The 23,595-nt window shown below is 41.1% G+C and overlaps 2 protein-coding genes across 4 annotated transcripts in view; both read right to left on the bottom strand.

Moving 5' to 3' along the window:
- Nucleotides 1-23,595, bottom strand: part of IGSF3 (immunoglobulin superfamily member 3) — a 494,096-nt gene that overhangs the window by 350,991 nt on the left and 119,510 nt on the right. The gene's annotated exons all lie outside the window — the stretch shown is intronic.
- Nucleotides 1,612-23,595, bottom strand: part of PTGFRN (prostaglandin F2 receptor inhibitor) — a 79,756-nt gene continuing 57,772 nt past the window's right edge. The window contains exons 6-9 of one of the 2 annotated variants that reach the window (XM_081858461.1): nt 22,904-23,323; nt 11,683-11,790; nt 5,457-5,762; nt 1,612-4,659 (exon numbers count right to left, since the gene is read on the bottom strand). In XM_081858461.1, the coding sequence (XP_081714587.1) occupies nt 4,493-4,659; nt 5,457-5,762; nt 11,683-11,790; nt 22,904-23,323 (1,001 nt within the window). In that variant the 3' untranslated portion in view covers nt 1,612-4,492. The remainder of the gene's footprint in view (nt 4,660-5,456; nt 5,763-11,682; nt 11,791-22,903; nt 23,324-23,595) is intronic. The other variant, XM_081858462.1, reaches the window with a different exon arrangement.

The raw sequence follows: 23,595 nt of genomic DNA, 5'->3' as shown, positions 1-23,595 counted from the left end.
TGTGCCCAAGTTTCCTCTTCTACATAATCATTAATAAAACAGCAGCTCTGCCATCCTCTGCATCCAGCCATTCCACTTAATTCATCTGTCAGAAAAAGAAGCAAAGTGAAGCAAAGAAGAACAAAAGCAAGTAAGTGGTAAGGAAATTAGGGCTTGAGAGGAGTATATCTGCAAGGCCTCTTGGCAGATTTTGATACGCAGCTTGAACTGTCAAGATATATAGAGATGCCTTCGCTTGTCTTCATCTTGAGCAGAAAATTGCAAGCAGTTCTGGATAAGAAGGGAAACAGGTCATGACCAGAGTCCCAAAACATGTGCCCACTTAACTGTGGCTTAGCTAATGAGCTTCATTGCCACACAGGCACAGATCTAACTCAATTTCGCCCGTTACCAGCTTATTCAACACATCACTCATTCGTTTTATTTGTATGCCACTTTTCTGCAAAAAAATAATAATCATATTCCAAGCGGCTTATGGCAAAGAAAGCAGGAATACATGTTACAACAATTTCGTAATGATGTAGCAAAGCAACAGTGAATATAGTAACATACAAAAAAACAAAAAAAAAACCACATTACTTAAGCAACAAGCAGCATCCATTAGCAAAGGAGAGTTGCAGTTTCATCTTAGTACCAGAAACACCTCTCCCATGATATTGCTCAGTGTCCATCTCCTGTAGCCGCTTGCAAAGGCAAGGTGTGGAGTAGCTGGAAACAACCCTCCCATGAAGTTCATCTGATCAGTTTCAAAACTGCAGCCTACATACGGCAGAAAGATCCTGCTGAAGCTCACTGCCCCAGACTCAAAATATACTGAGTACCATTCCCTGAACAAAACTGCTACAGTGGTACCTCGGGTTACATACGCTTCAGGTTACAGACTCCGCTAACCCAGAAATATTACCTCGGATTAAGAACTTTGCTTCAGGATGAGAACAGAAATCGTGCTCTGGTGGCATGGCAGCAGCGGGAGGCCCCAGTAGCTAAAGTGGTGCTTCAGGTAAAAACAGTTTCAGGTTAAGAACGGACCTCCAGAATGAATTAAGTACTTAACCCGAGGTATCACTGTACCAAAATATATCACTGAACCTAGCAAATCAACCTAACTATCCTAACTATTCAACTTCGGACTCAGTAGAATTTGAATGTGTATAGTAAAAGAACAAGCATATCAACAAAGTTCTGGGACAATTTGTTATTGTTTGGCAAATTCAATAATGATATTGGTACAATTGTGGTAATGTGCTAATTATGTAAAGCAAGAGATTGTAAACAAAACAAAAAAACCCTTTGAGAGAAAAACATTACAGGGGCATCTCAAGTCAATATAGAACGGACTGTAAAGCATCAACTAATGGTGATTTTGAGATCTCCAGTGCATCATTTTAGAGCAGGATGCAGCAATATTGACATTCCAATATAGGGGACTGGTCAAGAATGAAGATCAGGGCTGCTTTTGACAGCATAGACAAGCAACAACATTATTTTATTTTCCTTTGACTAAAATGGGATAATACACCACTCCAAGCAGTGGTAAAGCATAAAGTACACTGAACACCACATATAAAAGGAGAGGAAGATGTAATTTAACACAATGACCACAGAACACGATTTTATAAAAAGACAATTTATTCTCAATGTAAAAAACACATTACACAGCATCGTTTAACTGTTCAACTCATATCTTCCAAAGCCATGCTGAACACATTTCTTTAAAAGCTTCCAGAGCTGTGCCTAAAACCTTTCTTTCAAAATCAACCAAAAAGATTTCCTGTCCTTTAAGAAAGATGCTTTTGAAATGTTACCCAATTCGTGTTCCAAATGTCCTGAATTCCCAACTGTGAGCTAGAAGCATGGAAAGAGACAAATCAGGATTGACAGGAGCCCTTAGAATGTTTGACTGTTGATTCCATGACTGCAACTCTGACAAATACTGTTGAACACCTAACTGAATCCCATGCAACTTCTTCTCCACAGAGATACCAGAGAGAGTTAACACAAAACAGAAGCAACAAATATTTTCTGGAGAGACAGAAGAGCTACTTTTTAAAAAGAGCAACAATATAAAATTGGCACAATTGGAAGGAGACTCTGGAGTGGTACTACTTCAAGGTATACTTAAGTACAAGGGAGAAAGCATAATCCCAAATCAAAAGGAGCAGTTGAACCTATCAGCCAGATTTGTTTAGAAGAAAAATAGCTCCCCACCCTCTGGTCTAAGAAGCTTGGGCAACAACTTGAGAGAACCTTGCTATGAAAGGCAGGGAATCCCTGAACCAAAATAACCCTGAGTTTCTTTCCATGGAGAGGCAAAGTGTGCAATAAGTGTTCAAAGAAAATCAAACTTTCCTGGGCTAAGCCATTTCATAATTATTGCATTTAAATGTTTTTGTTTATCCCTCAAAATGTGAGAACAGAAAGACTCAAGACACAATATGCATGGAAGGATAATTTGTGCTTTAGACAACTGCTTCTGCTCCACTTTAAAAAAGAAAGAAATAAGTCTTACAATGTGGAGAATGCAACTAAAACATTAGCTTGCAATATGAAAGGTTAAGACATAGGATTTGTCTAGATGAGTGGGATGTCGGATTAAATATAAGCCACCTGGGGCAATGCTCTAAATGTCAAGTGCAAAAACGGTTTGCCACAGAGAAGGCCCCAAAGGGGCAGATTACCATGGTCAGCCAACCAGAACTCTCATATTTACTAAGCCTTCTGGAGGACTCTAGCCATGTCGACTCCATACAACTTTAAAGTTTGCAGATTTCCAGCGGGTTCCTGTAGCTCTCAAGGAACCTTTCGGGAATCTCAGTTTGGACACCCCAGAATTAAAGCTTGCAAACCTAGCAATATGCACAATCTTACACTGGAGTCAATGCAAGCTGAAACTGGTGATTTGTGAACACCATTTGTGCCTTCAGATGAATGTGTTAAGTTGATGTTCACACGCATAACATCCTGCATGCCTCCTTGTGTATGTGCACAATCTCCATTCAACTTGTATTAACCAGTTTACTCTGCAGGTCAACTTCACCTCCAAGCACAATAGAGTAGAATGACTATTTGCTCTTTGCATGAACGTTCAGTCTTAGGCTTGACTCAAGTCACACATGTTTAATGCCTAAAGTTTTCTGGAAAATGCATCTGTTGTGAATTCTTATTGCTTAGATATGCTGGCTGTGCTGGAAGATTTAGATGCCTTAAGTCACAGGGGCAGCTCCTTGGATAAGGGATAAAGGTATGTGGAAGACAAGATCTAGATCCCTCTACTTTAGCACCAGAGATCCCTATCATGATCATTTATCCTAGTGTGTCAGCAAAGGATAAGCTGCACTATGCGGCATGCACAAGGGAATCCAGAAAAGAAGCACTAGCCCCCACGTATATCCACTGTATTTCTCCCTCCCTCCTTACCCCTACCCTGAGTTACAACTGCAGACACTGATCAATGCCAAAGTCTACTTGGTGGCTGCAAAACCAATTGTGTAAGTTCCCCAATAACAAGCTGCAGATCTGGACCCTTGTTCACTGATCTGCAGGGGTCTTTGTCATGGTGCACCTTAATCTGTCATGGCACACTGCTCTCTGTGACTTTTTTCTACTTGCCCCAAGTCAGGAATGTTTGTACAAGGAGGATTCTGCCTCAATTTTAGACCTTCTGGTCCTTGAGTTAGGTAGACCTGTGATCCACCTAAGAACATCTAGCAGTCTCCATCCAGTTTCTAGAGGGGACATGTTCGTTATGAAAAAAAATCACCAGCACAGTTAGCAGAAGTGGAAAAAGTGGTGGCACTTCATGTTGAGGCTCTTAGGAATATGCAGGGCACAGAAGCTCAAGCCCCTCTTATCAGTATGATAATAGTGGGCAGAATATGAAGCACAGTGGGAGGCAGGGCACTGTAAGAAAAGGTTTGTATTGCTGCCTACTTCCTTTGCAGGGCTGCTAAACCAGCACTATTAAAAAAAAAAAGACTTCAGAAACTACAATCCAAGTTTTAGTTTAGGATTAATTCCAATCCCACCAACAGCAGACAAAAGGATTTCCTCGCCAGATTCTGTCCGGAGTAAGGGAACCTGTTCTCTCTTCTCTAGGGATCAGCTAGTTATAAAGGAAGACATTTATTGCCTCTGAGCTCTTCCAATTCCATCTTCCTATTAAACAACAAGGGGAAACGTTTTAAACACAAGCCTTGATAGTGAGTCTTAGCTAAAGGTCTGCAGGAAGCACACTGTGGAACAGTTTGCCTGTGGGGGAAAAAAGAACTATCCCTCAAAAAAGTGCCACTTGAAGAAGAGCTCAATGCTGACAAACACTACTTGTGCTCTAAATGTGAAACACTGGTAAAAGGAGAAGTTCTATGTCCAGGAGAGAAGGTCAGACAATGGCTGTCAGGGCATTTTGGCTTGACACACTCAAGTCTGAGTAGCCTCAGGCCTTCCAAAATCCCCTCCCTCCCAAAAACGTGTGCATCCACCTCAACTTTGAAGCTCAGTCCATTTCCATAGACATAAGTCGGCGTCTCTCTCGTCGGGTTTCTTGAACTTCCTTCTTGCAACACCAACGGGAACTGCAGTAGCCAATCAGACAGGATAAGAGTCCAATGATTGTGGACAGGCCAATGCCAATCAACAGTGGGAATTTGAAAGCATTCAGCACTGAGGGTGAGGGAGAAAGAAGAAGAAGAAATGTTATGCACAATCCAGAGAGAGAAAATGTTTCTTGCATTAAAAGGGGCTATTTCAGATCTGGATATATGCAAGTTAGAAAACGTATTCCTTTGCCATTTGTTACTTGCACCTGGACAGAGAAAGTAACAGAGATTCATAGAGATGTCAATGCAGTCCCAGGTCAATTTATAAAGATTAAAAATGTTAAGAGTACTGAAAGAAATATTGGTCAGCTACTGTTATCTATGATTACCTAAACATCCCACCTTCCATTCTAAATTTTAAGAAAAAGAATCAAACGCTGAGACTTTCCACCAGCAAATGTCCAGTTCAATCTATATTTAAAAGGCAACCAATTACCATGAAGGCCAGTAATCGAAACAACACTGTAAGCCAGCATAACATGGTGGCTTGGAATGAGCATATGCCTGTAGAGTGAAATGTATGTTGCTTCAAACAACTCACATTCAACAGAAAAACAGAAGATTTCTGCAGACTAATTATACAAACTAGTTAAATAAAACAAATAGAAAACAGAGCAACTACTACTACAAGAAATCAAATTGCAAGCTATCATGTTAGTGCGTTCTAGCAGTTTTGTCTGATTTTCCCTGGATCATCACTTAGTGATGCAAGAACGGGAAAACCCTCATGGGCAGTCATAACAACCAATAGTGGTAGAAAGCATTCTGTTGTTTGCCACTATGCTAAAAGAAAAAGTATGTTGATTAGTTCTCAATGACAACTGATAATGCTATATATAAACAAATTGGAGGCACTCTTACCATCCATTTTCACAGTTACAAGGATTGGCTTGGATTTGACCTCCATCTCTTGTTGCCAGATCCCTGCAGTTGACCGTACCCAGGGGGTTACTAAGCAGTAGTGGTTGCCAAAGTCCTGGTCTTCACAGCCATGAATCCTAAGACGGAATTCCATGGGGCTGATTCTTTCCAAGCTGACATCACTGCTTCCATTTCTTTTAGCCTGGGTGACTATCCCTTTCCGATCTAATGAAGCGAGGAAAACGGGGTCTCTGTCCATTGCGATCGAGTGCATGGCAAACCAGGAGACATCGAAGGACATGTCATCTGAATTGGGAAACACAAACAAAACCAATGTAAAGGGTAGGTATCACTAAACACAACAGTCCCAGGTAGGTACAGAGCTTCCTCTTGCCCTTCCCAGAGTCAAGTTTGCTAAACTGAAAAGGCTTAATTGCATCCAACAATGAATGGTCTCCAATTTGTGGGTCCTTCTGAGCAATAGCCTCAACTCTAAGCTTGTCAGGAGCAGAAGAAAGGACTAATGCAGGGGTCAGCAACCTTTTCCAGCCGTGGGCTGGTCCACCATCCCTCAGACCATGTGGGGGTTGGACTATATTTTGGAAAGGAAAAAAAAGAATGAATTCCTATGCCCACAAATAACCCAGAGATGCATTTTAAATAAAAGAACACATTCTACTTATGTAAAAACACGCTGATTCCCGGACCGTCCACGGGCCGGATTGAGAAGGCAATTGGGCTGCAACTGGCCCCTGGACCTTAGCTTGCCTACCCCTGGGCTAATGTGATTATTAGCATAAGGAGCTCCATTTGCAGCAGTACATTTGGGGCAATACTACGCAGTTATTCTGCTTCAGATTGATATTCTGCTTCAGACTGATGGGAAAGCAAGAATTCAGAGGGGCTGCATGAGACAGCCCTTCAACCTTTGTTAATCTTCAGCTACACTGCATTTAACTCCACTATATTCACTGCAAAATCACATAAATATGATCTAAAACTGGTTTTGATGGCATCACCACAGTCCTCTTTTTCCAGTCTCTGTTCTCTATCTTGAATTACTGCAAAGTTCTTTGCTCACCATTTGGGTAAACTGCATAGTTCAAAAACTGAACCTAATATTCCCGTTATAAAAGGGCTGTTTTAAAGCATAATCTCCAATTTATATGTGATGACGAGACAGATTGCTGTGCATGCTCCTATCTGAGATTTCTGGTTTTGCTTACTACAGGCCAGTATGTGTTCATTCTTGCATCATTTACTGTAGTTTTAAGATATGCTCGAACTGTTCTTTATGAGGACATGGGAAAAGAAGAGGAAAACGTAGCATGGCTTTAGGAAAGTATAGTAATGCTCATAGGAATAGCCAACCTGTTTAAGGTGGAAGGGCAAGCTATTGTAACCTTCAAAACAAGACATCAAATCATGGGTTATGAAACAATATCAGACAGCAGTATTCCCCTAAAACTGAGGTAATGCAAGTATAAGCAGGTTGCCTTACAGACACTAGTACAAACAAGTTTCTGTGACATTGCAAGGTTTGTTCCCTGTATTCATTGCCCCAATTCAGATCACCTACCTACATATCTACTTTGGGTGGTGTGCCATTAGGAACAAAGGCCTCCAATTTCACTAACAGCCTAATCTCTCTCAAGTGTCTTTGCACTGACTTCCACCTCTAACACTGGATGACAGGTAGTCAGAGTCCATCAGTATATCCTGCATTCTTCCCTCCAATGTGCAAGATTATACTAAATCCATTAGCAGATCTGCACTTTTAACCTCATTAGACTGGTAGCTGAGGATGCAGTTTAATCGTTGCAACTGTCTTCTAGTCCTAGTCTTCTGAGAGCTGGGAAGCAAGTGTAAGAACCATCACATACTACAAAGAATAGATTTACCATAACTATGCCTGCTATAATATTGCTTGGGCTGTACCCTCAAAGCCAAAGTTCATTATGACAATCTTTGCACGAAGTGGATGTCAACTGATTACGTTCATGATAAAAGAAGGCAGTTGCCTCATCTGAAAAGAAGCATGATGCTTATCCATTTTTACTAGACTTGTGAAAGGTGCTTTACACATGAGACTTAAGTACGTGTACATTTTTATATCTTTGTTAAATTTATATCCCATGTTCCTCTGTGCAATACTCAAGTGGCTAGCAATAAAATAAATCATCTTAACATTACACTCACACCACAATCTAAGAAGAGAAGTTGAAAATTGTCTATCAGCATCAAGTTACAATAATATCAACATGGAAGATGTACAAGACTCTAGAAGAGTGTAATGAAAATGTTCTCAAAATTACAAAACCAAAATCAACAAAAGTTTCATTGGAGGAGGGGTGCAATTATGCACATCCTGGGCTTATTTGACTGCAAAACTACGCTTTTGTCTGCGGGGAACAGTAGGGAATGCAAATCAAAGCTTCATCAAAAGCATAAAGATTACAGAGGCATTAAGACATAGACCGGGAGCCAGAAGGAAACTCCCAGTCTATATCTTGTAACTCATGAAAGTTACCCTGCCCACGTGAAATACAAAATGCAGCCTAGAGAACTCTAGAAGTCTCTAGCTTGGTTTTTGCCACATTAAGATATTTTTTGCTGTTATTAGGTACTGCCATTTGTCATAAGCTGTTTATTGATTACCCTTGTGGAAATTATGTTATCCTGCCTTCTGTTGCAGATAAAAAGGTACCAGAAACAAGCATTATTCACAAGCTGTGCACCCTAATAGGATCATTTCTATTGGATAACGTGCATCATCTGTGCAGTCCATTCATCCGCTGTAGCTGAAGGGAAGCCAATTAAAAAAACCTTGCATATTTGTAGTTTGTCATGTGGACAGCCAATCCGAGAAACTGCCCAAGACCCAACATTAAGATGTCCAACAGATGGGAACAATCTATCTTCATCCAGATGGGTTATCAGAATCTCTGACCAGAGGGATGCGAATGTCCCAGATACCTTACTTTCAATCCCTAAAGCCATTCATTACCCAAATATCTATCCATCTCATTCCTGGACTTCACATTTCTGACTAACTTGATCCAATTACACTAGAACACGCCAAGAGACGTAACTCCTAGGAAGAGGAGCATGTCTTAAGCTACTACCTATCTTTTCCACAGTTTCATTTTGCTTTCATCTCTCACGGCCCTGACATTAACCTTTGTAAATTTATAATACACGTGGACAATATTTCAGTAAATCTGGTGAATATTTTGTGAGTTTGGACGATACTGGGGATTGCAGAAGCAGCAATAAAAGCAGAAACAGTGGCAGAAGCAGGAATAAAAACATCAGTCAGAAGCAAGATGCAGTGGAATCTAACAGAAGTCCTGGTCGGATTTAATTTTTATACTAATGGACTTTAAAGAGAGATGGCTGTAGGCAATTACTATTCTAAGATGTGAATAATATTTGTCACACTTTGGAGAAGCTCTTGTGGCATTTCTGCGGATAGAGAAAGATAGCATTTGGAGCTGTGACAAATTAAGCTTTAAAACTGTGTACATGGGGCAAACTACAGTGCTAGGACACTTCCTTCCTTGGAGGAACTTTGAAGTGGATTGACATATAAAGCACACAGTTATATGCAAGTTACATGCAAGTCTAAATTCTCTGACCTTTAGTCAATTCCCTTGGTCAACCAGCCTTCACGATTCTGAGTCCCATTCCCAGCCTATCTGCTTGGCACTGTGTACATCAGCTTGAAAGAATAGAGCTCCTTAAGCCTAGCCAAATCTCAGTGCCAAGACCATTTGTATTTAACAAAAGAAAGCAAGGACACAGAGACTTTTCCTTGATTTTGTAATTCCCACAGTAGTGTTTACAAGTTGTAGTTGCAGCATATTAAAGTCTTTTATTCAAATGCTTGTCCACAAAATATGAACTCTGCACACGGACCTATGGAAAAGCTAACCTAAAAACCTGTGGCCCTCCAGCTGTTGTTTGACTACAACTTCCATCCCCCCCCCCCCCCCGATCATAGGCTATGCCGGCTGAGGGTGAGGAGAGCTGGAGTCCAACAACATCACAACAGCCACAGGTGACTCACTCCTGCTTTCAGGGTGTATCTTCTCTACCAAGGACTTTAAGTCTACTACAGCAAAAATGAAAATAGGAATGATTCTGTTTATCAGAAACCAAGTGCTAATGAAATATCTGTAGAGTTATGGCTCTAGTAATCCAACTTTTGTTGTGAAGTAACAGCAGGAAGTATGTACTGCTGAATGGTGGAAAATACAGGTGAGGCTCCATCCAGCACAGCCAAACTATCCGTACCTGTTAACTCTCTATACTCCGATGTAACTGAATGGGGTTGGTGATCACACAGACTAGTGACAGAACCAATCCAGAGGGAGTGGGGGGATGGGACATGAGAGACACAAACAGACAAGGAAAGGAACCACTTTCCTTTGGCCTGGATAGAAACAGCTCCAAACATGGCAGCTGTACTCCTGGTTCCTTCAGGGAACCTTAAACCAGAAGGCTGAAGAAGATTTATAACAGTAGACACATTTGTGGTATATTTCTATAACGCAGCACTGTGCCAAGTGCATATTGCACGAATAGTTTGGTAGGAATACTTGAAGAATTTGACGTTTGTGAATTCTGATACAAACTGACTGGATCTGTAGTTCTCGGGTCATAAAAAATTCAAAGTATGTTTTGAGAGAAGGCATTTAGAAATATGTATACAAACACAATTCTTCATTATTAACGAGGAAGAAGGATGTACTGGACTTATGGGTAAACACATGCAAAAGTGATATGGACCAGAAATAGTCCAATTCACCCTTCCTTATTGTGGGAGTGATTAGCAATAAGGGTATAAAGTTGCCTGTTAAGATTGTAGGTTTTTGCCTTTTATTGTCTGGACCAGTAGTTAAATGGAGTACTTTTGGCAGTACCATTCACTGGACATTAAGTAACTTATGGTATTGTGTTAACAAATCAAAGGTCCAACACTTATAGTTACTGAACAAATTGATTTTTTAAAAAAAAGTTTTAAGGAAAGGAACAGGCTGACAGACAAAAGGGCATTTGGCTTCTTAGTTCAGCAAGGTTTTTTGAAATACTTCCTGTAAGCACTTTGAACACATCAACACAAATACTAAGGATTAAGGAAAAATGAATTGTTTGCCCTAGATGTGTCCTCAACATACTGCATAAAAAGTATAAACACCCATCAGAATTACATTTGTATAGGTGAGCTGCAAAGCTTAACTGAAAATAGCTAAGCCCAGATTTGTGTGCCGAACACCCACAACGACCAGGCTGCTCAGTCAAATAAGCATATTCAGAAATGTGCTGGATGTAGTGTGTTTTCAAGAGGTATACAGTGATGATTAAACATGTAACTCTTCCACAGGAAAAAAAAAAGCAAAACAGCAGCAGGATTTTGAGTACAAAAGTAAAATTTTATATTATCTCACGAAGGACTAGGATTCCTTACTATGTGGACACTTTCAGATGTACTGTTTTGCTGAGATTAGCTATTGAAGACCTGCAATTCATCACAGGGTTCCATTCTCAACTGAGACAGTACTCAGATAATGAAAGAAAGTCTTAGTTCACTGCTAAACTAGCCAATGTGGCAGCAACTATTAATTAATAAGCAACCATGTTCAAAATTAGATGGGCAGCCACTTCAAATTGGCTGAAAGATAGCTCCAAAAATCATCTGTCCTCTGGGAACTGTCTCCAGTTCTGCACGATAAAACTTCTGTCCACAGTTTTTATTCTGTCTTGACAGCTGGGCAAACAACTGGCATCTCATAGCGTACAGAAAGGGTGTGAGTTAACAGTGGATAATGAAGTGTAGGATTGTGGCAGGTGTGGATCTCTTTCTTCAATTCCACAAGTTCTAGGGCTGCATCAACTCCATCTATGCTTTCATGGAAAATTCAGACCCAGAGCTCCCTGGTATGACTAAGAAAGTGAAACTCACCCAAGCACAGCTGCAGGTTACAGAAGCACCTGATAATTATAATCCAACTCAGATTATAAGAAGTTTGATAAAGGGTGAAGCTAGCAAATTATGTAAATTAGAAAGGGGTCCAATCTTCAAGACTTCCCATGGTATTGTGGAAATGGATCATTTAATTCCAACTTCTACTTACAGGCATAACACATCCTAAATTGTGAGCATATTCAAAAATAAACAGGGAAAAAGGAAAAGCCATTATCATTCAAGAGGTTCAAATCATACCTGGACTGAGTACTGTCCCTGCAATGGAGATGATGCAATCTAATTTCACCAGCTCTCCTCGATAAACTGTTGTTTTATGCGATTCCACAGAGACATTGAAAACAGGACCTATGAAGAAAAACACATATTTCTCATGTGTGACCTCATATATTACACAAACAGAAAGCCTTACCTAGTATAAACATATATTGATAAACTGCATCTGGTCAAAGATTCAGGTCTCTAAAATGTACTTAGGAAAACTGAAGCAAAACAAGAAGTGTTCAGCCCGAGAACATTTTATGTGCTCAACACCATCAGAATTAGCTTTTGCACCAGTCGGTAGACTATGAGACTTAATCTCAGGGTAGTGGGTTCGAGCCCCACGTTGGGTGAAAGATCCCTGCATTGCAGGGGGTTGGACTAGATGATCCTCATGTTCCCTTCTAATTCTATGATTCAATGAAAATTCAACAGTACTTCATACATTCTGTTGTCAGTGCTGACGTTTATGAGAGCACAAGGAGAGCTCTTAGGACTACCTGTTAGCTATACTTGCTTTCGAGCTTGGCACCATTAAAACTAGGATTTTAAAAAGCACTATGAATCCAATGATATTCCGTGCATATTTTGATGGTACCAGGGACATAATTTTTGCTACATTATTATGATTATTTGATGTATTTATATTCTGCCTTTCTCCCAAATTGGGATTCGGGGCAGCTTAAAATATTTAAAACATTATAAAATACAAAGTAACAAAAGCAAACTAGTTAAAAACAGTAATTGAAATGCAGCAGAACATATTCCTGACAGCATTCCAGTGCAGCATCGTCTGCACTTTAATCTTCAAAGGCCTGTCTGAATATGAAGCTCTTAGCCTGCCGGTGGAAGGTTAACAAAGAGGAAGCCAATCTAACCTCTCTTCAGAGGGAATGCCAGAATATGGGAGCAAGCGAATGTGCTCGCGCTCATCCGAAGACCTTAGCACCCAGGCAAATTCATTATCTTTCAGGTTGCCCGTACTCAAGCCACAGAAAGTTTTACACGTGCTAAGTCCACCCTAATTTTGCTGCCTAAAACAAAGGGCAAGAACACCCTTCCTCTTTATACATACAGGACTGGCAATAGGATGGCATACTCCACTGCAGGGGCCAGGCTGTGAAAGACACACACACAGTTCTGCGCTCGAAATACCTTGCTGCAGCTCACTCCCTGCTCTGCGGCACCTGCTCTCTCCCCACTGAAACTGGTGGTGCCAGTGTGCACCATGTGAGTAGAACAATGCACATGTTGGGAATTCCATTCCACCCTTGCTGCAGATATGTGGGATTGTTACATGTCACATGTCTGTTTACATTCCGGCACAGATTGCTGGAGTCCTGTGAGCGGAACATCCGTTCTGTACTGCTTTTGTTTTCTCTCTCTCCAAGAAGAACGACAAGGAGAGAGGCCGTGTTTTTCTTTGTACTGATTTATGTGTAATAAATGCGTAGTTTAGTATAGTATCCACGCCTCAAGCCTGATCTGTTGTGTGTTTACTTTGCTGAGTTATGTGTGTTCTTGCATGCACAGAAGCTTGAGTCGCAAACGCACATCAGAGGAGGATGACTGATGCATCTCTGCAGTGGCAAGGCTGAGAAGGGAGACACTGATGGATCTCCGCAGTGGCAAGGCTGAGAAGGGAGACGCTCCGGTTGTGGCCAAGCCAGCTGGCTTTCCATCCCACGGTTCCGACAGCACATACAAGTCTGCCTCGCCTGCCGGCCACTCTGCTTACTTGCCCAACGGAACTGTTTGTAATGTGCTGTGGGAAGCTGACCTAATGAAACAGCATGCCAGCCAAGGCAGCAACAACCAAAGACCATTGCCCAGAATATGAGACTAACTAGGGGAGCTCAGGAGGAATGACCATGAAGTCTTATTCTCCATCTTGGACCTTATACCTATTAAAGCCTACCCTTAACCTCCACGAGCAGAAAGCAGTTATGAGAGAGGGAGAAGAGAGATGCTGAGCAAAAAAGAAAAAAAAGAAAAAAGTTAATATCTCTGTTTATTTAAAGCATTTTTACTCCAGTCTTTGGCCAAAAAGGCTCCAACAGAATCTTATGAAGATCAACAAAAAGATTAAGAAATATCCCGCTCCCATGGTGTTGAAGATCACAGCCTCCAGGGTTGCTCCTGGCTGGCTAAAAAAGAAAGATGGAGAAAAGATATATGTTCCTGCAACATGGCCTTAGTCTTTGTTGAGATTTCTGCTCTTTCAAAGTGAACCAGTACTCCAATATTTGCTGTTTCTCTTACACTCAGGCTAGGCCAGTATTCTCAAGGGACACATTCAACAGCAAAGCAAGTTTCTGTTAAGGATGTTAGCAGCTTGCAAACCATGTTATTTTTTTCTTGGTCTATGCTGAATCAGCCATAGAAGTCAAACCTCTGTATTGCAAAGAGAATTTATTTTTATTAAGATAACTTTTTTGAAAAGGAAAACCTGATATACAACCACTCTTACAGACACATTTTACTGTGACCAAATTCAACTGTTAGAAGCAGTTACTACCTCAATTATTACTTCAAAATTAACATGGTACCAAATTTCTCTTCTAAATTACATTTTTGTATCGTACAGCATGAGACTGAATTTATCTCTTGCCCTAATTATTAGATAAGAAGGATGCCCAACAATAGCAAAAATATTTTTTAAATAAATAAATATTTACATATGAGTACTACAATAACACAGAGAATGTAGTGAACCCACATAATCAAGACCATTCCAATGATTTGCAAATATAAATATAAGATGGGCACATTTTCTTCCTCGCTGCTGAATTTTTCTACAGATAAAGCAATTCCTACATAGGAAGAGTGCCATAAAAAAAAATCTGTTCTACATACTTTCCACTTCAGACAAAAATAGTTGCATTAAATTAATCCTGTATCAAGTTAAGAGGGAATTACTGCATTTTCTAGTGCCTTATCAGCCTATAAGAGGAAAACCAAATTTATGTCCCTGATGACAGCTCTTCCCTAGAAATTACTGCCAATCGTTAAAAAATGATGGAAGGCATTCCATATATTCAGTGTCATTTAGAATGGTCTATGAATAAGCAGGCACAATTTTGTGAAGACTGCAGAAAGCAGAAGGAACATGGCTAGAGCAATCCCACCTCACTCAGTAGGGGAGATTCGTAGGAGAGCCACTGCCATATCCAGAACCCTGCTGGCTTGCTACAGAAAGGACAGAGTTGCCATTTTCAGAGGTGGCATATTTCTGTCTGGCAACCCTGGAAAGCCAGTTCCTGGTCTCAGGTTGTTCCCAGTACCGGCAGCACGTTAGTGATAGCAGCAGAGCTTTCCAAGACAACACTGGCAACCATAACCCAAGAACTACCATACAACCCAATTGGTTTAACAGGTGTTAGTTATTGACCTCTTCTCCTCATCCAAGTTCCTCATCCAAGTTCCCAAAAGAGAACCCTAACAATTGGGCATCATACGAATCAACAGGCCCATGAGCCACAATCCCTGTGAAAGACTTAGATATTGTGCAGGTTTTACCTTAAGGAATATACCATCATGTAAAACAGGAGATAATATTGATAATTAGTAACCTTCAAAGAAGATCTTTTAGTTTTCACTCATGTTATCATCACTGGGGAAGCTGCATTATTTTATTAGGATGAAAACAAACTGCTGTGATGAAGTATTCTAGAGAACTATATTCTTATTAGAACTATATTCGTGTGTGTGTGTTTTGTTGTGAACCACTCTGGGATCTTCAGCTGTAGGATGGTATGCAAATTCAATAAATACTAATAAAAATATTTTCCGACATTTTAACTTGTTCTAGTGTAGGTACTACCCAGGTGTAGCATTAAAAGGCTTCTCTGTGCTACTTATTATCAAAAAGTGTTAATAATCAGGATGTATGTATGTTTGCAGACACACATTTGATAAATGCACTTTAATTCTCTGTTGCTTGTCATTTTATTAAATATTATGATTCAATGATGTTTGTTTTACTTTTAAATGGCACTGAATTTACAAAGGAGGGTTTTTTTTAAAAAATGAACAATGTAGTAATATGAAAATGGGAACAATTTTTCAATCAGAAGTGTTGACAACTCTAAAAAGATTGCTATGGAGACATTCTCAGCTCTTGCATTGGGTTTAGGAAATATGATTTGCCCCAAAGGTGGGGGGCGGAGTTCTGCTGAAACAAATGTTAGACTATCTAGTCTGTCATGCACCATTATTTGAGGTAGGATAAAAAGGTAAGAAAATGTAAAGGACCCTTGGAGAGTTAAGTTCAGTCAAAGACGACTATGGGGTTACGGCACTCATCTTGCTTTTCAGGCCAAGGGAGCTGGCGTTTGTCCACAGACAGTTTTCCAGGTCATGTGGATAGCATGAGTAAACTGCTTCTGGCACAACAGAACACTGTGATGAGTGCCAGAAATGCCGTTTACCTTCCTGCCACAGTGGTACCTATTTATCTACTTGCATGGATATGCTTTCAAACTGGTAGGTTGGCAGAAGCTGGGATGAGCATCAGGAGCTCACCACATCGCATGGATTCGAACTGCCAACCTTCCAATTGGCAAGCCCAAGAGGCTCAGTGGTTTAGACCACAGCGCCACCCACACCCCTACTGAGATGAAGTATGACATTTCAGTGAGAAACCTGATTTAAATTGGATTCCCCCTCCCTTTTAAAATTGCCTAGATTTACAGCAATCCACCCTGAAAAAGGGGATGGGGTGGGAAGAAGGAATATACACATAACTGCTGTGTTGATCACATTCTAATGCAACTAAATATGCATTAAGGATCCCAGTGAAACAACTGTGACCTTCACAGAAACATAGTGCCAAAGAAGCAAATTATATTACAATATATCCTCCACTGGGACAGAAAGAGACACAGAAAACTTGATCCAACAGACAGTAGCAGCATGCAGTTGCTGTCTGGCCATCCTAGGTTCATAAGAATGCGACTTTCAATGCTACATTGAACACAGACCATATAACAGCATGCCCATAGTATGAGATATAGGAAAAACTGATGTCATCCACAAGCCCTTCCTATTCCAAAATATTACTCACATCTACCCTGGCCTCAGACCTTGCATTATTATTGTGAAGCTGCTATCATCTTGTCATTTAACAGGCCCTTCTCTCACATAATTCTAGTCATAACTGTTTTTTCTGTGTACATTCTTCGACTAGCACTAACCACACAGCAGAAGATATTACAAAAACAAAACGTTGTGTGTTTTAGCTGCGGCTTGTATCTCCAGCCACCAATTGACAAGAAGCCGTACCAGAATTATTAAAGCCCTATCCTGGGCCTGTGCAGGGGAGGGAGGCCGACAGTCTCTCTTTTTGCTTTGCCTCAAAAAGAAGGAAAAGGCTAAGTAGGATTGTGTTGTGTGAACATAAAAATAGCCCTGCTGGATCAGACCAAAAAGGTCCATTAGTCCAATGTCCTGACAGTGGCCAATCAGATGCCAGTGCAAAGTCAGCTAGCAGGAGATGAAGGCAAGAGCCCCCCCCCCTTCTTCACAGGAACTGGGACTCAAGAAGTCCACTGCTTTGAGCACAGAGTTACATAGCAGCCACTCACAGCATTCTCCTTCATGAGATTATCCAGTTCCCTTCTAAAGCCACCTAAGCTAATGGCCATCACAACTTACAGCAGCAAACTCCTTGAGTTCACTAAGCACTGTGTGAAATTGTCCTTAATTTTAGCTGTCCTCAATTTCTAGCCAGTCCGCTTCTTTGGATGAACCCAAGTTCTAGAGAGTAGGAAAAGAATAACAATATTTCTCTCTAACTACTTTCCTCGTGCCATTCATAATTTTGCAAACCTCCACCCCCTTTCTCCATAAACTAAATCTACATCAAGTTTCCCCTTAGCTGCCTTACTATGATTATTTAAGTGAAAAGTGCCGATTATTATAGTCTTCTCTCACAGAAAAGGTGAAAGAGGGGAGGGCGCTTTAACAAACACAGTTCCAAAAGGAATTGTTGTGAAAATAATAATTAATAAATGGGGTGGGGTTTATTTGGTGTTTTGGGTTGTTGTTGTTGTTTTGGATGCCAGCCCTCTTGTTCCTGATAAATTGAGAGGGATTTGGCTGAGAAGTACAGTATACTGTCTCTCTGGAAGAAACTACTTTGGCCTACCATGATTCATCCTACCTGGGAATTGTAAAGGTTAACAGTGCTTGTGAATTACTGAATAGTGAGGGACACAGCTGCCCTTTCTTACAATACAGTGGGGTCAAGGAAGGGCATAAATAGCCTCTCCCCTTCCATTGCAAGCCCCACGGACTGCAGTGACTCGTACCGGCTGTAAGGGAAAAGGCGGCCTCAAATTCATGACTGGCTCATAGTGGCTTCATTTAGCCAGAGTTGTCCCGAGAATTCTGTAGTGGAACTGGAAGGTGGGATATACGTTTAAATAAATACTTTGATGGTCTCATTTTGTATGCTGTACAAGCGAGTCCCAGGTACATGCCCCAGAGAGTAAACACCGACAGTGTGCTCACACACAGTTCTAATTGGCTGCATGCTGAATATTAGTGCTGGGCTGTAGGCAGGCAAGTATAGGGACTGCTGAACACATGGGTCCTGGTTGGGATGAAGCACAAATTTGCAGAAGGGTCTAGGCACAATTTAGGAAGCTGTGCAGGGCTCCATAAGCAAAGCACAAGGAGGCTGGATTGCTCACTGCCCGGGATATTAAGCTAAAAATAGTTAACAGCTAGCGTATGGAATAGCACCACCAAGCACGGAAACTGGGCATCCAAGTCCCGAACAACATTTCAGGATAGGACCTATGTGTGCAGTTCTCTCAACCCTAGTATTGAACATGTTCTTCTTCTCTTGCTAGGGGACAGAATAAATGTGATATCACATACCTAGAGCCCTGAAAGAGCACATACTACTTTGTTACTGAAAAGCCAACCTCTTTTATTAAAAGATATAAAGCAAGTTAGACAAGATGCATCTGAGGTTTTGCCCTCATGTATTTTCGTTATGCCTCTGGTGCTGAAGTGTTGCCTTGTGCTATCTCTTGCCTTCAGGGAACTCAAGAGTTCACTGGCCAGGTTATGCAGCCATGCCTGCAAAAGGTTTCATTTCGCAGTTTGCAACCATACAGCTCTCATACATCTAAAGCCCAGAAAAGTAGTGCTGAGCAGCTGAACAGTTAGGACATGTGCTTCAGGAGATGGGAGCCTCTCAAAAGCAAAAACAACAACAACAACAACAACAAAAAACCCAAGCCAACCCTATCCATTAGATAATTGGCAGCCTTGTTGACAAGAGCCCAAGAATACCCTGGAATGTCCTAAGACCAACATGATGTTCCAAAAACAACAATGGATCCATTATAATAAATGAGAGATCTTGCTACCAACCTGAAAGTAATTCCTCGTTCTGCTTAGCAGAAGGATATGCTGAAAGGGAAAAGAAAAGTACAAATGTGCCCAAAACCACCACACTGGCTCACATCATTACGAGCTCCAGGAATTGCAGCACCGTATGTTAAAGAAGGATCAGATTAACAGTTAAATTTGTACTCTGACCTTCCTCCAAGCTCAGACCTGCTTACCTGTGGTTTCCAAGATCTTGCAGACAAAATGGGGTGCCTGCATCATGCCAAGCCTTGAACAGATTTTGGTGCCTCTTGCCTTTAACACAATTTGAGGTGAGGTGTGTATATAATTAGCTGAATGGGAAGTAGAATAGGGTTATGACTGCAGCTCATGATTAGTGAGGAAAGAGCTGAACCATGAGCCCATGTGTTTGGAGAACACACTAATCCAAACCTTGGTTTAGAGTGGTGAGAGAATAAAAACGACTAGGGAAGAACAAAGCAGCCGCAACGCCACACAGTCCCAGTAAGTTACTGTTTGACTTACCAAGTTGCGTGAGTCAGGATTGTAAGTATGAGATAGAAAAGGAAACTCAAGAGTACCTAAAAGACTACGTCAATTGGGTGAATAGAAACTGGAAAATTTTCGGCTGGTGAAAATAAAGGATCATTTGCTAGCAATGAGAACTCTTAGACTGTGAAATAGCCTTGAGCAAATTAGTGATAGTTCCTGTTTTAAGAGTCTTAATACAGTAAATTGAACAGAGGTTTTTGTTGCACAGTTGGGAACAACCTTCTATTGATACCGAATGAAGGAGAATATAGATTAGAGATCTTGTGTGTCCTGATTTATGAGCTCCAGGTTAGAAGATGTCCTTGCTTCAGACAAGTGTTTTAAAAAGACGTGTATTCATTGCACCGCAGCGAAACAATGATCAGTGACAGATAGGTAGCCGTGTTGGTCTGCCATGGTCAAAACAAAATAAAAAAATTCCTTCCAGTAGCACCTTAAAGACCAACTGAGTTAGTTCTAGGTATGAGCTTTCGTGTGCATGCACACTTCTTCAGATACACACACTGTGTATCTGAAGAAGTGTGCATGCACACGAAAGCTCATACCTAGAACTAACTCAGTTGGTCTTTAAGGTGCTACTGGAAGGAATTTTTTTATTTTGTAATGATCAGTGAGTGAGAGTCGTAGGGAAACTTTCCGTCTCAAGCTGGCAATTCTACTACCTCCGGGATAAACAAGGAAGCTTTGTGGCAACTAGAAGACTAACAAATGGACTAGGGCATAACCTTTCAGGGACTAAAATCCACTTCATCAGATGCAACCAATATCATAATAAATCTGTTTGGCCTTTAAAATCCTCAAGACTCCCTTGGTTTTTCTGCAACTAACATTGCTTCTCCACTGGAAAGAATCTGATACACATTCTTCTATGAGAGTTCATGGAAACCTTTCTAAAGCACATCTGCGTGTCAGGGCTCCTAGGGTAAAAATAAATAAATAACTTGGGTTGGAGTGCAGACACCAATTTACACAGGGGAAAAGAGACAGAGAGACCTCCTACAGTTCAGCTAAATTGCACATTCACATCCTGAAGAGCTTTTCTTGAAACATGAAACCATTCAGACAAAAGTGATGCTCCAAACAGCTCTGGCAGTAAGCCAAACCAGTGGTTGAAAAGTCTTTCGATCCAAATAAGTCCTCCCAGCTTCACGCAAAAAAATCAATAAGAACACAGACATCTATTGCAACAACCACTAAAAGCTTTTATGTGGAAATCTTTGAGATTTCCTTTAACCGTAGTCCCTACACCCTTTATTAGCTTCTAAGGTTACACAGGGTATTGCCTGACTTGGGCATGGTTCAGATTGAAGGTCTTGTTTTAAAATAAAGCATGGGCAACATGTTAGAGCCACTTCACACATTTTGTTTTCACCCACCAAACACTGCCATACTATTGGAGCTTTGTGTAGCGTGAAGAGAAATGACTGAGCATTTTCATACACTGAAGAGCTACCGTTGGGTATGGCTCCTTTGGCTCATACTTCTTGCTCACACTTTTGGTGTCTACTGCAGCAAACTCTGGTGCACTGTTGAGTGCCACCCCACCGTGTGGCCACCCATGTGCTTTCACACTTCAGAAAGGAGCTAGCACACCAGCCACGGTAGCAAAGGAAGGAATAAGCTGTAACACAACATTCATTTCTGCAATCCTGATTTAAGCCACAGCTACCGACAATTGTTGGTGGTTCCTGGGGTGGTGGCAGCAGTGGCACCTCTCCACTGGTGCTGGGAGGATGCATCACTACTGGTACCTAACAGTCCCAGATCTGCAGGCTGCTTTCTAGAAGTCTGCTGCAAGGAAGTTATAGTTATGTTTGAAATTTTGCTATTGCTTGGGAAGCTGTAGCCTTTTCTCCTTTCCCAGTACCTTATGAAACATAACCCACCCAGCAGAAACAGTTCATTGAAGGTATGATGAACAAATCTCTTCACAAACACACAGCTTGATCTCAACACTGCATAATGGTTGTTTTTCCCCTCAGAAAAAAATTGTCAATATTATCCCCTTTTCACACAACACTGACTCTCTAGCTGGCAAGTGAGGCACTACAAAGAAGCGGCATGTGTCCTGACTAGCAATGCTCTGACTCTCTCAGCTGCACAGAGTGCACTATGTAGGTGTACATGTGCCAACCAGTAGGCAATGGGCCCAAAAGCAGATTTATTTTCTTCCCGTTTTTGTTATTTATTTAATCATTTGATGATTATCAATAATCAACAAAACTCTGCTCCAAAAATATTACTTAATATCACAATACTTTGCAAGTAAACACAAATTAACGCAAAATTACAAGATTTCTTCTATAAAAAAATTCAAACCTGATTGAATTTGCTTTTGCGGGAGGTAATTATTTCCTTGTCAATGTTGTAATACTGTACTGGGCAATCAGTTTCCTCCAAATTTATTTCTATATTCACCTACAATTCTCGCTCTTAGGTGTTATTTTTTCCGTTACAGCCAAACTTTGTTAAGCCTTTCTTTCCAGGGAGGGAGTACTGTAACTTTATGATTTGTTTATTGGTCCAGTAGTTATGGAAGCAGTCAGATGCCATAACTTTAGAACAACTTCCATTTACACTGGTGTTCAGAGGTGTTAAATGAATGATCAATTCCAGAGTTTGGGACAAACCAAGTTAAGAAGCAGGGATGCCAAGAGAAGTATAATGGCAAGTACTGGAAGTCCATAGCTACTTGCTTCTGAATGACCTTATGAAATAGTTGAATGCACAGCTACTTCTGTTCCCTCCAGATAGTGTTGGGAACTCCTAACAGGGGCAATGGTCAGAAATCATGGAAGTTGTGGTGCAGAAACACCTGAAGGGTACCAAGCTAGAGAAGGCTGTCTGATATCTTCTATGACTACTCCAAAGAGGATTCTCCATTCAAGCACATCTGACTTCAAAGAAATTTAAGACTTCAAGTGACCATCTTTAAAGGCTCAATGGGCAACTGGCAGACATACAGATCAATACTTGGATGCCCCAGTAACTTTTATCAAATTCATATGGAGAGAAGTAAAAGATGTGTTCCTAAGCATGGCATTTCCATCCCAATTTCCAGGATTTCAACCAGCTATAAAGACTACATAAATATTATTTGACAATACCATCACTGTAGGATTTCTTTGTGGAACAGAACTTCATGAATTTCTTAAATGCATTTAACACAGCAATATAAAGGGGAAATTCTGATCCACGGACCACAGCTTTTCTGAATGAATCTCTACGACAGGCACTATTGTCATGTTCTCTCACCGATTACCATTTTGAGCTTTGCACTGACCTGAGGTCTGGAAGTCTATCTGGATCGGGTTGGATAAACCATTGACTGCCTCTCGCCACATGCCTCCACCCCCTGGTGACCATGCAGTCACCACACAGCGATACAGCCCAGCATCAGAAATCTGTGTCTGGTACATCCTGTAGCGGAACTCGTTCTCCTGAACCTTTTCCAAGACCACACCATCCACCCGTTCCTGGTCTGTCCAATCTTCCCGTCTGACCACTGAATCTTGATTGAGAGAAATTATGCGAGTGGTCCCATTAGGAGTTGTCCGATCATTCAGATGCTTTTCGGCTGTAATGAGGACTGAGTAACGAGGAGTCTTGATGTTCTGGGAAGACACCTTGCATGTCATTTCAAAGGTGTGCCCTGCCATGAAGAACGGCTTCAGTTTCACAGCCTCTACGGTCAGCATATAATCTGAGAAGAGCAAAGGAGGCACAGACATAAGCTACAAGCAAAGGATGGACAAACATATACAGCAAGCAAGGGATTAATGCTGCAATCTAACATTCAGCAGTGCATTTCATGTTAAAAAAAGCTGAGGAGTGGGCATCATAGTCTGTTAGAGGCAAACACACAAAGAATCTCAGGACAATATGCAAACCTAATAGCATAATTCCCACTGTGTTCAATGGGGCTACTCTCAGGAAAGTACTGCATGCACAAGGCCACAGCCCAAGTGACACAGC

This window comes from Podarcis erhardii (assembly GCF_964252035.2).
Source record: "Podarcis erhardii genome assembly, chromosome: 4".
NCBI classification, from domain to species: Eukaryota; Metazoa; Chordata; class Lepidosauria; order Squamata; family Lacertidae; genus Podarcis; species Podarcis erhardii.
Note: the sequence above shows the minus strand (reverse complement) of the source record. Positions and strands in the feature narration are given on the sequence as shown.